Here is a 15,907-nt window from a genome sequence, read left to right on the forward strand (position 1 = left end):
TATGGACCTAGTGCTCTAAGTGTGGTGTGCATGGCAAAACACTTTGAACTATCTTTCTTTACCCAAACAATTTTAGATTCATTATGCAATGATTTTCCTATAGTCCTAAGCAAAGTGTCACAAAGCTCAGAAGACTTTTTCTCACTAATCATTCTCTTCTTGCTATTAGAACTCTCTAGATTTTTCAATTTCTTCCAAGTTCAATTTCTCTTTTCTAACACTTATACTTAATATAACCTTTTTCTCTATAAAAATGACATGTTGAAATAAGTTTGGGAGAACTAGTGATAATAGAAGGTTTGGTTTCAACTTTCATAAAAACGTTTTTAGATTTTTTAAAATACAAATCCTTTGAAATTGAAGCCAAATATTTGGTACTATTACTGTTCTTAACTACTCCTTTCAACTTATCAAATTTGCAAGTGTCAGTGTCAAATTTTTGAAATTTTTTTGTTTTGATTTAATAAAATCACTACTCAAATTATCAATTTTTAAGTTCAAGTAATTTATTAAACCTATTTACCTGTTCAACTTCATTTTCTAGAGAATTAACCTTATGAAGAAGATTTAAATTTTTATGGTCAAGTTCTTCCAAATTTTTATTGGAGACATAAACTTCTAACTTATAAATATTTTTATCAAGTTCCGCAAGTTTCAATTTCTCCAACAAATTTTCACAACCCTTTTTAAACTTGGACCACTCAATATGCATGCTTGTGACAAAATAGAAAACAGGAGGTAAAGATAACACATCAACAGAATGTGAATTATCAAACATGATGCAAAAATCATAACAAGTTAACAAGAATGATCTACTCAATATGTCGAGTAACCCGTTCTGATACCAAATGTGAGTTACGCGTTGCAGAAGCTGTTAGTTGATTTAGTTGTGATTAAATCCGTAACTGACCTAGATGAGATTATTAGGTCAACTTGCTCAATTTTTGTGATTGATTAATTTATCCAAGCAATATGAGTAATTAAACATCCACAATCACAAAGATAAATACTAAAAAGTAAATCAAGTAAAGTTAGAGAGATGACATCAAGATTTTAGCGAGGAAATTAACCAATTAGAAAACCTCAAGGATTTTTATGTTGTCCCCATCGTAAATGATCCACTATGAATGAAGCAAATACACTGAACTTTGACTCAAACTCACACCCCTTTGCTCTACCATGACTCAATCTGCTGAACACCTCTGGCTTTGCGACTTCCCGTCCAACAGCTCTCAACTTCAGCCTTATGCCTCAATCCTTGTAGAAGGATTGCTGGTAGATCAACAACACTCCACAAGTGCCTTGATCTCTTTAAAGTGTGATAAAAAAAATTCTTCTTATATGAATTTGAATTTGTTGTAGAAGAAATAAATCTGCTTTTCAGAATTTCTGAATATTCAATTATGCTTCAATTCCAATGAGATAGAGAACAACATTTCTAGATCACTCGTGTATATCTGTGTGTTCTCAAAACAAAACAGAAAAATTAGATTTGATTTTCTAAAAAATATCTCTCAAAAGGCTCTCTCAAAATAATGAATTTTTGTTCCAAAAAGCCGTACTTCAATGTTGAGTAAAAGAGAGATTATATAGAAGTTTGGAAGGCCTAAAAATACTTGGACACCAAGTCAATTTGGTGCATAGGTTATTAGAGTAAAGTGTACCCAAAATAGAAATCATAATAGATCAGGAAGGAAAGTTACCAAAAAGATTTTAAGACCTTGAATCGGTTCAGGGTTCTTGAACCGGTTCAAGTTGGCTAATAGGTTTTTCGAAGAAAAATGACATTAATATTTAAATCGGTTCCGGGTGCTGGAACTGGTTTAAGTTGACCAGTAGTGAATTTTCAAAAACACCTTTGACACTTGAACCGGTTCAGGGTGGTTGAACCGGTTCAAGTTGGCCAAACTTGAAAACCACTAAAAAGCCTCAAATGTTGAACCTATTCTAAGAAACTTGAACGAGTTCAAGTTGGGCAGAATGTAAAATATTCCTAAAAACTTGTGTTTCAAACTTCCCAAACCTCCTAAGTGTCCTTCACACACTCACATACCTTTCTAAAGCATTGTTCTCATTATCCTTTCTAAAGCATTGTTCTCATCATCCTGGAGTATATTGAAGTATGAATACTTGAACTTCTTCAAATCCGCTTCCGATCTTGAATCTTGAAATTTTGAACCGAAATCTTATAACTCTATCAAACTTATTTTGACAATAAAAGTAACAAATTACAAAATATATATCTCACAGATTTTTCGTATTAAAGAAGAGTTGTACCATACACCATTGAATTTGATAGGGTGTTCGAGTTTATTCATGCAGGGAAATATACTCCCTAACTATCTCACTTTTATTTATTTTTATTATGAATAATGATAGTGTAGGTGTAAAAAAATCGTTTAACTAAAAAGCCAAAAGAATAAATATAACTCACTCAAATAAAAGAACAATTAATAAAAAGAACAATTCAGAGAAAAGCTTGTAATGCTCGATGATCTTTATTGGAGGTCTATGCCTCATTTATATACAAATTGAGGTAGAGTTATGTTAGGATTCGCTATGCTTGTCCTCCACGTTTCTTCCATACAAATTTCATTCCATATACAATTAATTACATATAAGGTTCTTTCTATATATAATTCTTTCCATGTAGAACTCTTCCTATGCAGAGTTTCCTTCTATGGAGGATCCTTTGTTAGGCAAGATTTGATTGATCTAAACCGGGTTTGGACCACAATGTGAGTGGGCCGGACAGGTCTTTTAGTAGGCTGAGAAGTTAATGTTAATAACATTGGGCCAATGATGACTTTACTTGGGCTTGATCAAGAATGGGCTTTGGTGGGCTAGTGGAGAAATAATGTGATAATACCTTTTTTAATGACGTGGCTGATTTCTATTGGCAGGGGATTTTTCCCTCCACACTTTGCCTCCAATTCCCTCCTAAATTGAACTACGGCTCCTAATTAGAAGGGAATTAAATTTGCACGGTTGCCAATTGTGTAAGAGGCGATTCTAGAAGTGACCATTGACATTCTGACCAAAGAATTTCTTTCAAGTTTGCTTCTGCCTTCATTGCGTTCACTACTTCGTCATATTATAAGGTAAGTTTCTCATCAATCTTACTGATTTCATATCATGAACACGTCATCCACTCACGACCACATAGAGATTATGGATTCAGAAACAATACCTTCAGCATCTCCCGTTCTTCTTAGAGTTCCTCCTCTTAGGGTAATAGGCGATTTCAAGATTGAAAAAAATCTGTATATTGCCGTATAACGAATGGTTTATAATGCTTTAGTTAAATAGAATATACAAGGAGCTAAAAAAAGAAACTACAGGCTGTGACTACAGGCTGTACACTAACAGAAATTCCTAATTCTTAGTCATTGACTATCTATATTTACACGCCTATCATATTCCCTAAAATCTGGTCTTATTGAAATCGAATATCTCTTTTTCAACACTCCCCCTCAAGCTGGCTTGTAGATGTCTTCCATAGCTAGTTTACTTCTTAAAACTTCAAAATGTCTCTTGTGTAATCCTTTGGTAAGGATGTCTGCAGCTTGTTCAGTAGTACTGACATAAGGAATGCAAATCATACCATAATCAAGCTTTTCCTTGATAAAGTGTTTGTCAACTTCAACATGTTTGGTTCTGTCATGGAGGACTGGATTATGAGCAATTGAAATAGCAGCCTTGTTGTCATAGTAGACTCTCATTAGAGGAGAAACAGTAACCTTCAAATCTTTAAGAAGTCTTTTTAACCACATAGCTTCGTAAATCCCATGGGCGAGTGCTCTAAACTCGGCTTCTACACTACTCCTCGCTACTATATTTTGTTTCTTGCTTCACCATGTGACTAAGTTTCCTCCAACAAAGACGCAATATCCTGAGGTAGATCGTCTATCAACTGTATTGCCCAATCAGCATCTGTATACACCTCCACTTGCAAATGACCATGTTTCTTGAACATAAGTCTTTTACCTGGTGAGCCCTTTAAGTACCTCAAAATCCTGTACATTGCTTCAAAGTGTTCCTGTCTAGGAAAATGCATGAACTGACTTACCATACTGACTGCAAATGCTATATCTGGGCATGTATGGGATAAGTAAATTAATCTTCCCACCAATCTCTGATATCTTTCACAATCAACTATATCCTCAGGTTTGGCAGCTTTTAACTTCAGGTTAACTTCAATTGGAGTGTCAGTAGCTTTACACCCGAGTAGCCTTCTCTCATTAAGCAAATCAAGTATATATTTTCGTTGATTCATGAAAATTCCTTCTCTTGACCTGGCAAATTATATTCCAAGGAAGTATTTTAATGCTCCCAGATCTTTGACTTCAAAATCTTTAGCAAGTTTCTTCTTTAGTCTGGTCAACTCTTCGATGTCATCACCTGTCAAAATTATATCATCCACATACACAATTAAAATGGTAATTTTCCCTTCCTCAACCATTTATAGAACATGGTATGGTCTGCCTAACTCTGATGATACCTATGACTCTTCACAGCCTTTCCAAAGCGTTCAAACCATGCTCTTGGAGACTATTTCAAACCGTACAAGGATTTTTTGAGTTTACAGACTTTACTCTGACCGTCTTTTCCTTCGAACCCAGGTGGCAAGCTTATAAACACTTCTTCTTCCAAGTCTCCATTTAAAAAGGCATTTTTTTATGTCCAACTGATGTAATTGGCCAGTTAGAATTGACTGCCAATGACAATAAGACTCTGATATATTTTATTTTTGCTATAGGAGCAAACGTCTCTTGGTAATCAATGCCGTAAAACCTTTCGCCACAAGTCTTGCCTTGTACCTTTCCACACTACCATCAGCTTTACACTTAATAGTGAAAACCCATCTACACCAAACAGTTTTCTTTCCTTTGGGCAAGTCAACTATCTCCCACGTTCCACTCCTTTTAAGAGCATTCATCTCCTCTAACACTGCTGATTTCCAAGTCGAATCAACTAGTGCTTCCTGAATGTTTCTTGGAACAAATAAGTGAGAAATATTTGAAGTAAAGGCCTTATGTTTATGGGAAAGTTTATCCTAAGACAAGTATTTAGCAATGGGATACTGGGTACAGGTTCGGGTTCCTATTCTAACAGCTATAGGGATATCAAGGTCTACAGGAACTTGGCTAGGTGACTCTATATGATCAGAAATAATAGGGACAACTGCAGACAAGTTAGGATTTAGAGTACCTTGAGTGTTCAGGGAGTTATTGCTCGGGACCTCTTATTGGCCTTGCTCAGGTACAATAGTAGGCTCTCTACTATTTGATGAGTCTTTTTCCTGTTATAAACCAGAAGCTTAGGATATGGTTTTTTTGGAACCGTTGGTAGGATTTCTCCCCCAGTTAGAGATACAGTAAGGCTCGGCAAATTAGGCCCATTTTATTGATTCCTTTAGACTTTTGAGGTCCGAGGCTGAAGTTTCTTGACAATAAAATATGCTTTAGAGGAATTTATTGACACCTTCAGACTCTTGAGGTCTGAGGCTGAAGTTCCTAGATAATAGAATATGCCTTAGAGGAATTGATTAACACCTTTAGACTCTTGAGGTCCGAGACTGAAGTTCATCGGCAATAGAATATGTCTTAGAGGAAATTATTGACACCTTCAGACTCTTGAGGTCCGAGGCTGAAGTTCTTTGGCAATAGAATATGCCTTAGAGGAATTAATTGACACCTTTAGACTCTTGAGGTCCGAGGATGAAGATCCTCGGCAATAGAATATGCCATAGAGGAATTTATTGATTCCTTCAGACTTTTGTGGTCCGAGGCTTTAAGTCGAGTGGAGGCCATAAAAAAAAAGTAGCTTCTTTGGACTCTTGAGGCTGAAGATTTAAAAATGAGAGGAGGCTGAGAAAAAGAGTAATTGTGACTATGTAGTCTCCTCTTCGTTTGTTTGGGAGACTATATTTCACGGAAACTCTCTTCGTGGTGTCTACCTGTGGTGAGGTATGGTTATATTAACCATCGTTGCTTCTTATTTTTAAATGATGTGGGACAAAATAAAGAGAGTTTAACATATTGGGCCAAATATTTTGGGCTTCTTGTATATAAAAAGTAAGGGGATTATTGCAAAGAGTGTCCCTTAGACACAAGGCTTGAAAATAGCTTATGGGCTGCCCTAGTTTCCATTGGGCCCTCTTTGCAATTATGCTTGTATGTTTGAGTGTTTCCTTATTTAAAGGGTTTTTTTAAGTTGTATTTTACCGATGTGGGACAACAATTTTTTTTTTTTAAAGAAAGAATATTTTCTTTCTGTAATATCTATTTAGGGTACTAGTCTTGCCCCCTATTACGAAAAAAAAAATTAGTAAACAGTATCCCTATTGAGATAAATATTAGTACTAGTCTTGCCCCCTATTGAGATAAACAGTATCCCACATCGATTAAAAAATAACAGCGAACATTAGTATATTTGTGTGTGTGAAATGCTCTTATACCGTAATACACGGGACTATTGATTCGTTCGTGTATCTGACGTTCTCCATCTTTTGGAATATCACTATATCTCATAGTACAAAAAATGATGCAAAAAGATGTAGTAAATAAGAAATTTTATTTAGTAGGCCATAAGCGGCCTTATTCGTATGAAGAAAAATAGAAAAATTATCTTAATTTTCTAATGGTAGTACCTTTTGAGGTGTATTGCATTCATAGACACGTAATTACTCGCCTATCGGCTTCGACTAGCCTGTAAGCTCCTTTCCCCACTACTTCTGTAACTCTATAAGGTCCAGTCCAATTAGGTTGTAACTTCTTTATGTGTGTTGTCTCTTGCTTCAACACCCAATCTCCCATTACAAAGCTCCTGAACCGGACTTGCTTATTGTAACTATTTCACAACTGATGTTGATATGAAGCGAGCCTAATCGCCACAATATCCCTCTTTTCTTCCAAGAGGTTAAGGTTGTGTTCTAGGTGCTGATCATTGTCCCCTTCGAGCAACAAGTGCGTTCAAAAAGTTAGGACTACTGATTCTATTGGGATGACGGCCTAGGACCCATAAGCCATTGCAAAAGGACTCTCCCCTGTTGGCTTTCGTGGAGTGGTTCGATAAGCCCAGAGCCCATTGGAAAGATTTTTGTACCACTTAGACTTGAGCTTCTCTAATTTTTTCTTCAGACAGTCAAAGATGGTCCGGTTAGTTATCTCATCCTACCCATTCCCTTGTGGATGGCTTACCGCGGCCAACTTCTGCCTGATTCCATGTTCAGCAAAGAACTTCCTTGTGCTCCTGTTGTCCAGATTCTTTCCATTGTCCATCATGATGGCCTTCGGTACTCCGAATCGGCAGATTATATTATTCCATAAAAAGCTTTTTACTTACTCGTGAGTCACACTTGAATAAGCCTCTGCCTTTACCGATTTTGTGAAATAATCTATTGCCAGTAATACGTATTCTTTTTGCTCTAGAGTTTTGGGTAATAGACCAACCATATCAATTCCCCATTGAACGAATGGCCATGGATTTGCCATCGCATGTAAATTTTTAGCTGGTTGGTGTTTCATTGGGCCATAGCGTTAGCACTTGTCGCACCTTCTGGCATACTTCTAGGCATTTCAAGCTAGGTACAACCAGAAGTAGCCTTGAGTTAAGACCTTATGGGTGAGGGATCTCCCACCGGAGTGGTTGTCGCAGTCCCCATCTTGTATTTGTTTCAACACCTCAAGGGCTTCAGTGGGGGTTAAGCACTTCAAGTATGAACCTGAAAATGACTTTCGGTATAAACGGTTATTAATGATAGAATACTTGGCTGCTGCAAACCTTACTTTTCTAGCCTCATCCTTCTGATTCGGAAGGGTTCCGTTTTTGAGATAGCTTTCCAATGGATCTATCCAACATGGCTCTCGTGGAACCTTGGGGATCACTATTATATGCAACTGAGGATTTAAGCTAGGTTCTTCCAGGGTGTCGATAGGCACTATCCGGATTAGATCTTCATCTGAGGAAAAAGATGTTGTAGCTAATTTGTCTGCTTTGGAATTATCTTCTCTTGGTACTTGGTGAAATTCGATTTGATCGAATCCACGCGTAGCACCCTCTACAGCCTCCTTATATTCCTTCATTCTTTCTTCTTTCGGTTGATACTTTCCAGGCACTTGATTCACAATGAGTTGTGAGTCACTAAAAAATTTTAAACATTTTATCTGGAGTTGGCTTGCCAATCAAAGTCCAGCTAGCAAAGCTTTATATTCGGCCTCGTTGTTGGTAGCTGGAAAATTCAAACGGATTGACCGTTGCAACTTATTTCCTTCTGGAGTTGTGATGATGATTGTCACGCCCGGATTTTTCCCACCCTCTCTAAGGGTAGTATTAAACACATATGGGTCAGAAAAGGGGTTTAATGCGATGAAGTGACTATGGTCAAATTATAATTTATGTTGGAGTAGGGCCAATTTATTAATAATCGGAGTCGCCACCTATCATAGGATTATGGTGTGCTAGGTCACCTATGGTGTCTAAGGACTTTGGCAAAATAGATGGGCACATGAAAGGTCTAATTTGGGCCCTAAAGTATTTGACATCCACTTAGCCTACGAAAACCAGATTAATGGGCTCAGGGGTTTAGTTGTGCATGGGGAAGGGTGTTAAGCACCCCATGGCACCCGTGGAACACGGTTACCTTACTTTTTATATTGCATCCCTAAGTTAATTTATTTATGGAGTTTAAAATGTTACTAAGAAAACTCATATATTCTAAGGAGATTTGTATTTTAAAAATGTTTCTAAGGAAACATTATAATTTAAGAATGATATATTTTTATAAGGAAACTTATATTTTAGCAAAGTATATTTTTAAGGAAAGTGCATATACATTTCTAAGGAAATTGGTAATTTAAAGTGTTTTAATATAATATTATAATTTAAGAAAGTGTACATATATATATATATATCCGAGAGAATTTGAAATTCAAAATTGTTCTTAGGAAGCTTATAATTTAAGAAGGTATATATTTATTTCTAAGAAAATATTTATTTTAAGAAAGTATGAGTATATGTTTCTAATGACATTTGCATTTTTAAAAATGTTTCTAAGGAAACTATATAACTTACTATATAACTTATGAAAGTATATATATGCTTTTAAGAAAATTCTATGTTTTAGGAAGCTAAAATTCGTGTTTGGGATAGCTTCCCATGTTTGCCGGATTGATTCGGACCTTAACGGTCCCTGTCGAACATTTTGATTTGTTCCTGGGCTGGGTGTAATGGGCTTGTTGCTCCGGCTGTATTTGTTGCCCCGGGACTGTTGTCCTTTTGGGCTTGTTGCTCCGGCTGTATTTATTGCCCCGGGACTGTTGTCCTTTTGGGCTTGTACTTTTGTCCATATTATTATATATTGAAATTTATCTTTCAAAAAAAAAAAAAAAAAAAAAAAAAAAGATTTGACTATATATATATATTTATTTAGAAAGTATAAAAAAATGTTTTTAAGGAAACTTTTAGGGGTTGTATATAGGTTTCTAAGGTAACTTATATCTTCAAAATGATTCTAAGGAATTTTTTAATTTAAGGCAATATATATTTGTTTATAAGAAAACTCGTAATTTAAGAAAGTGTGTATGAAACTCACGTGTTTTACTAATATAATATCTAGAGAAAGTATTTTCTAGTATATTATTTTGAATTTTTGAAAAAAAATTAATATTGTTTAGGAATATATATTATTTTTTTTGAAAATATGATTTCTAAGGAAAAGTATGACTTTTAGAAAATATGGTCTTTACGACCAAATATCTATACGTGTATATATATATATATATATGTATGGTTAAAGTAAATCTTGGATTCTTTTAGAAAAATGACTTTTTAAGAAAGCTTTATTTTAAGAAAACATTGTTCTAAAGAGTTTTATTTTAAAAGAAAATATTATTGTTTGGAAATAATATAATTTTAGTATTACATTGAAAAAGATATGGTTTTAATATTATTTAATTTAGAAAAGATACTACTATTAGGAAAAATATTATTTTTGAAAAATATAGTAATCTTTGATTTCGAATAAAGTATTACTATGTTGAAAGTAATATATATTTATATATTCAAAAATATATATACATATATATATATATATATTTTATTTGAAAAGATATAACCTATAAACAAAATATTTTATTTGGATTAGGAAAACTGATACTTAAGAAAATTGTATTTTAGGAAACATGATATTTGAAAATGTTTTATTCTAAGAACTTTTATTTTATTCTAAAAAAAACTGACTTTATAAGAATACCAATTTTAAGAAGCATTATTATTACATTTTTACTTCAAGAAGTGACGAATATGTTGAATCAGTTCTTAAATCAATATTTTTGCTTTAATCAAAATTTAGGAAAGATGCATTATATGAGAGATGCGTTATTTTTGACTCTTTAGGAAATATTTAGAAATTTTATATTTTTAATATACATGATTTTTGGGAGAGTTTTGTTTTAAGAAACTTTGTTTTTGGGAAAACATGGCTTTTTTGGAAAACTTATCCTTGTTTAGAAAATATAGCTTTTAGAGAATATATTTCTCTGATATATGAAAAATATTATTTTGAGTGGAAAATAAAATAAAATAAAAGTTTATTTGAAAAATATGATTTCAGATAAAACATTATGATTAAAATGAATTTTACTTCTAAAAACCAGAGTCAAATAGAGTTGATTATCTAGGAAATTAAAATGATTTGTTTTGAAAATATTATCTTTAGGAAGACATGAGTCTCTTTTTTATTTTTTTTTGGAGATTAGAAAAATACGATTTTTGAGGTAAAACGATTATTTGGAAAATATAATTCTGTGGAATATTTCCTTTAGCAAATAATTATTCTAAGAAAAATAATTACTTGAAAAATATGATTTCCATGAAACATAACCCTTTTTTTATTATTTTTAGAGAAATACGATTACAAGAAAATGATAGCACTATTTTTATTTAGAAAATAGTGTTCCAAAGAAAACTACTTTTTAGGAAAATATAATTTCATGGCAAAAAATGATTATAGACGTTGTTTACATCAATCTTCACAGCAGACATAGATCGAGTAAATTGTGTAGAAATATACATAGTGAAACTAAACCCATGTTGTCTAAATCATGATGTTACCACTACAAAATCTGTATTTAAAGCATATGGAAATCAACTATTTTTTAATCACTAGTTATGATATAAACATCTAAGTAGAATCTATTTAGCATTGCAGTCCAAATTTCATATAGCAAGTCATGGCCACAAGAAAAGAGATCACATGTAGCATTCTAAATTACTCACATCCATTTGCATGTAAATCATATAAATTGAATCAAATAAAGGAAGACCCAAACTAACTAACCTTTGCTATGGCATGTAGTTTACTTACGAATATACGATACTACCTCAATGTAGTCTTTGGAATTACCAAGAGTCGCCAACATAGCCTCTTCAGACATAAATGGTGCAGCATCAGGCTCGTACACGGCTAGAACATATAGAGGCGGTGGTCGGACCGACCCCTTTCCAAAACAGGTTTAGAGATAACAAGTAAAGATTGAAATATTTTCTAAGAGGCAGATTGCACCCGTGCCTCATCTAGCGATCACCCAAAATTAAATAACGGGGAAGGATTATAGTTGATATGTTGATGGATTGAAATACTGGGGAAGGATTATAGTTTTTTATTTATTTATTTTTTTTTCACCCATAACTCCTTGAAACAAGGTCCCTTAGGGATCCCACCCCATGGTGTCAAATTGGGGGTAATGTAGCACAGTCCCATAGCCACATACCGGATGAGACGAGAACATAGGAGGCTTTGGAGGTTCGAATACTGGCCTGTGGAGTGCAAGCGCCGAGCTCCTACCATCACTGCTACGCCTCCGGGGGCGGGAAGGATTATAGTTGATATGTTGATGGATTGAAATATTGGTGTATGCAGTGTATGGGTCTGTGTAGAGAGATGGAGGAGGTCCCCCTGTGTATAGATGGAGGTCTCACTTTATGTAGTTGCTAGGGTTTTTCTTTTTTAGGGTTGGTAATTAGGTCCCTCCATGGTGAATGAATGTTCATACCGTGGGTGGATAATCTGCCTCCCCTGTACCCAAAGAGAGTTGGAGGCTTTGAGGGTTTGTAATTGGTATATTCTCCACTCACTGAAATATGAATAACAACTTTAAAAAAACTCACAAGATAGAAGAATTAAGTGATATGATAGAATAGATCAGGCTTTCTATTCTAACAACTTTATTTGAATTTAAAAAATAAAACAGAATAAAAAGTTTGATTTAGTTTGAATTATCTTCCAACAACTTTTATTTTGAATTATCCTCCAACAATTTTTATTTTATTGCGTTAATTATTTGATTGTTGCCACAAACCACATATCTAAGTGAAAGTATCATGGGTTTATGCAATAATTTAATGGTATTAATTGGTTTACTTTTTTATCATTATTTTTATTTTATAATTTACTTCCATTTGGTCTTATCCTTGTGGCTTAAGGCGACGACCTGAATGATCTACAATGATCTTTCAATTAAAAAAAGTTAATATTTATTTATTTACTTAGTTTTTATTTTTATATTATTTATTATTTTATATTATTTTCTTCATTTAATATTTATTAACTTTTTTTCAACACTAAGGTTTTGACGCATTTTGGACACAATGGCAAGGTCCATTTTTTATTTGGTAATTATATTAGACTGTTTTTTTCAAGTTTAATCAAACTTGAACCGATTAGGGGTGCAAAATTACTATTTTGCCCCTTCCTTGATCGAGTGTTAGGAGTGTTATTACAAATTCGACTCCAGGTATATCCCAAAAGGTTTTGGGACGTTCTGGACCCAATTGTGAAGTCCATTTTACTATCCATCAATTGGATTTTCCAATTTTTCCACTTTTTCCAAACTAATGTTATTTATTAAAAAAAAATAAAAATAAAAAAAAAAATAAAAAAAGCGAAGATTACGATCTTCAGTGGTAGTTTGTAAGAATGTCCCTATAAATGGGTAGGGGAAAAATTGAATGTCTACAATGATCCCTGCCCCTGCGCTAGTCAGGTTCGAGGAACCATCTACATGAAGTTCCCATTGAGGTTCTAGAAGTTCTAGCTCTTCGTGCTTGTCTTCATATTCCAAGAGGAAGTCAGTCATGGCTTGTCCTTTGTGTGACACTTCGGCTCGTAGGCTATATCGAAAGAACTGAGTTCGATTGCCTATTTGGTAATTTTCCCTGACAGATCTGGCTTGGGCTCGCATAGGGTAATTTGTGAGGACCACAATGCGGTGAGACTCGAAGTAGTGCCGAAGCTTTCTCTTTGCATATACTAAGGCTAGTATGATCTTCTCTGATTTACTATATCTTATTTCAGCATCTATCATTGTCTTACTTGTGTAGAAGACTGGATGCTGATTCCCTCCTTCTTCTCGGATCAGAATTGAACTTGTGGCTATGTTCGAAATTGCTAAATACATGGTAAGGGTTTCTTCAGGCTTAGGGGCAAACAAAATTGGGGGTTTAATCATGTAATACTTCAGTCTAGCAAGAGCTTATTGCTGCTGAGGTCCCCATATATCTCTGTTCTTCGACCTTATAGCATCAAAAAAAGGTTTGCACTTATCGGACAATCAGGATATGAAGCGGCTGAAAGTTGCTATTCTGCCGGTTAGAATCTATACTTCCCTGTGAGTTTTTGACTCCTGATTCTGTACGCGGGCTGGGCCTAAGCTATTCTTAATTACTTTTATTCCTCTCTTATTGACAATATGGCTAAGGAATTATCTTGAAGAGACTGCAAAGGAATATTTAGAGGGATTCAACCTCATATTATACTTTCTCAGAGTGTCAAAGACTTCTTGGAGGTGCCTAAGGTGATCTTCCTTCCTATAACTTTTGACAACCATGTCGTCTATATAAGCTTCGACTATCTTCCCTAGCATTTTATCAAAGATCTTGTTGACGAGACGCTGGTAAGTAACTCCAGCGTTTTTAAGTCTGAAGGGCATAACTTTGTAACTGTAAGCTCCCTTCTCTATGATGAAGGATGTTTTTTCTTCATCCTATGGATTCATGGGAATTTAGTTGCATCCGGAGTATGCATCGAGGAACGTGAGTCTCTCATAGCCTGTAGTAGCGTCCACCATCTGATCTATCTTTGGTAATGGAAAACTATCTTTAGGATAAGCCTTATTAAGGTTGGTGAAATCTATGCAAACTCTCCACTTTCCATTCTTCTTTTGGACCACCACTATGTTCGAGAGCCACTGAGGGTAATGTATTTCCCTGATGAAGCCTACTTGAAACAACTTGTCTACTTCGATCTTTAGCAATAATTCGATTTCTTTCAGGAGCGAACCTCCTATATTTTTGTTTGACTGGTCTGCATGAAGGATCCACTCTTAGGTTATGGCATGAGACTGAAGGGTTGAATCCTGATATGTCCGAATAGATCTAAGCGAACGTATCTACATTTCTTCGGATGACATCAACTAACACTTTTCTCTCTTCTACTGAGGGGGAGGAACCCATATAAGTGACTTTTTATGGATTGCTAAGGATAACTTCGATAGCTTCAAGAGATTCTTCGGTGGTTTTTACTGTTTTTGCCTCTACATCCAAATACTTAGGCAGAAGGTTGTGTAATTGCTATTTATCAGTTCCTTCAGAAGATGCATCTGATCCAGGTTTTGTAGTTCCTTTCTTTGCTCCTTTTAATGTCAGCACATAGCATTCTTTTGCAGCAGCTTGATCTCCCCAAAGATTGATGACTTCTTCCCATCTGGAGACAAACATCGCATCACTTGGTGCAGAGTAGATGGTACTCCATTAATTTGGTGAATCCACCCTCTCTCCATGATGAGATTGTAAGAATGGTGAATTTCTGTTAGAACGAAGTTCTTTTTCAATGTTCTTTTTACAACAGTGACTGATAAATCTATTATCCTAATGGGATCTACCTTTGGTCCATCAAATCCCATCAAAGGGCTAAAAGTGGATCTAATTGATGATGATGGGATCTCCAACTGCTCAAAAACTGCTTTAGTTATAATATTGGTGCTATTGCCAAGGTTTACAAGGACTCTTTTAATTATGTAGTTTGCTACTAAAAGACTAATGAAGAGTGGATCTTCATGGGGATGATGTACTCTAGACAGATCTTCATCCCCAAACCCGATGCTGATATTGCCCAAAATGATGGTATTTACTGAGGATAACTTCCTTAGCTTGTGAACAGCCCTCAATCTAGAGTGATACACCTTTTCTGACTCTTGGTCTTCCTCTGACTTCCCATGTATTGCATGAATGACCTTCACTTAATTACCTTCCACTTTTTAAGGATTAACTTTTTTCGGCCTTGTCTACTCCCTCGGTCTGAGATAGTCTGTTAGATCTCCTCTGGCTATCATTTTTCCACCTGTCGCCGAAGGGACCTACAATCATTAGTAGTATGCCCATAATCCCTATGATAGGCGCAGTGTTTACTTTTGTCCATCTGCTCCAAAGGTTATCGCATCGGTTGAGGGCTGTGAATCTTGCTATGTTCTCCTCGAATAATCGGGCCAACGTGGTACAAAGAGGGGCTAGCCTCTCCTCGTTCCGTTACCTTTTCTCAGGTAGTTAGACGACTGGTACTGAGGCATACTAACTTCTTTGATTTTTTGAACTTGAGGCTTTTTCCCGAGGCTTATTTTCTACCGTACTGAGGGTGACATGTTGTGATCGGTTGGCTACATTCTCCTTAAGTCGGATGTAAACTTGCGCCCTGGCGTTGAGAGTCTGCATGTCTGGAGGGGAATATTTGACTATTGAGGTATGGAACTTAGTCCCTTAAATCATATCGATCTTGAATGCTTTGACGGCTGTTTCAGGGTGACAGTCTGCTATCTCCGAAGCTTCCATGTTATTCCTGGACAAAAAATCC

The 15,907-nt window shown here is 35.3% G+C and overlaps 1 protein-coding gene across 1 annotated transcript; it reads right to left on the minus strand.

The window, feature by feature from the left end:
- Window positions 1–14,702: 14,702 nt before the first annotated feature.
- Window positions 14,703–15,478, minus strand: LOC132270128 (uncharacterized). Its single transcript, XM_059771333.1, has 2 exons — window positions 15,401–15,478; window positions 14,703–15,293 (listed from the first exon to the last, which is right to left on the minus strand). Exons 1-2 carry the CDS (start codon window positions 15,476–15,478, stop codon window positions 14,703–14,705), a joined length of 669 nt encoding a protein of 222 aa, XP_059627316.1.
- Between the last annotated feature and the right edge of the window lie 429 nt (window positions 15,479–15,907).

Source organism: Cornus florida, unplaced genomic scaffold (genome assembly GCF_030987335.1).
Source record: "Cornus florida cultivar Cherokee Brave unplaced genomic scaffold, ASM3098733v1 CherokeeBrave_3.0.0_Hap2_Chr08, whole genome shotgun sequence".
NCBI classification, from domain to species: Eukaryota; Viridiplantae; Streptophyta; class Magnoliopsida; order Cornales; family Cornaceae; genus Cornus; species Cornus florida.

What these genes read in the sequence shown, in the direction of transcription:
- LOC132270128 (XM_059771333.1), bottom strand. Translation starts at nt 15,478, where the DNA reads ATGGACAAAAGTAAACACTGCGCCTATCATAGGGATTATGGGCATACT. An exon ending in GTAGGTCCCTTCGGCGACAG is followed by an intron (nt 15,294 to 15,400) that starts GTGGAAAAATGA and finishes AATTAAGTGAAG; the next exon opens with GTCATTCATGCAATACATGG.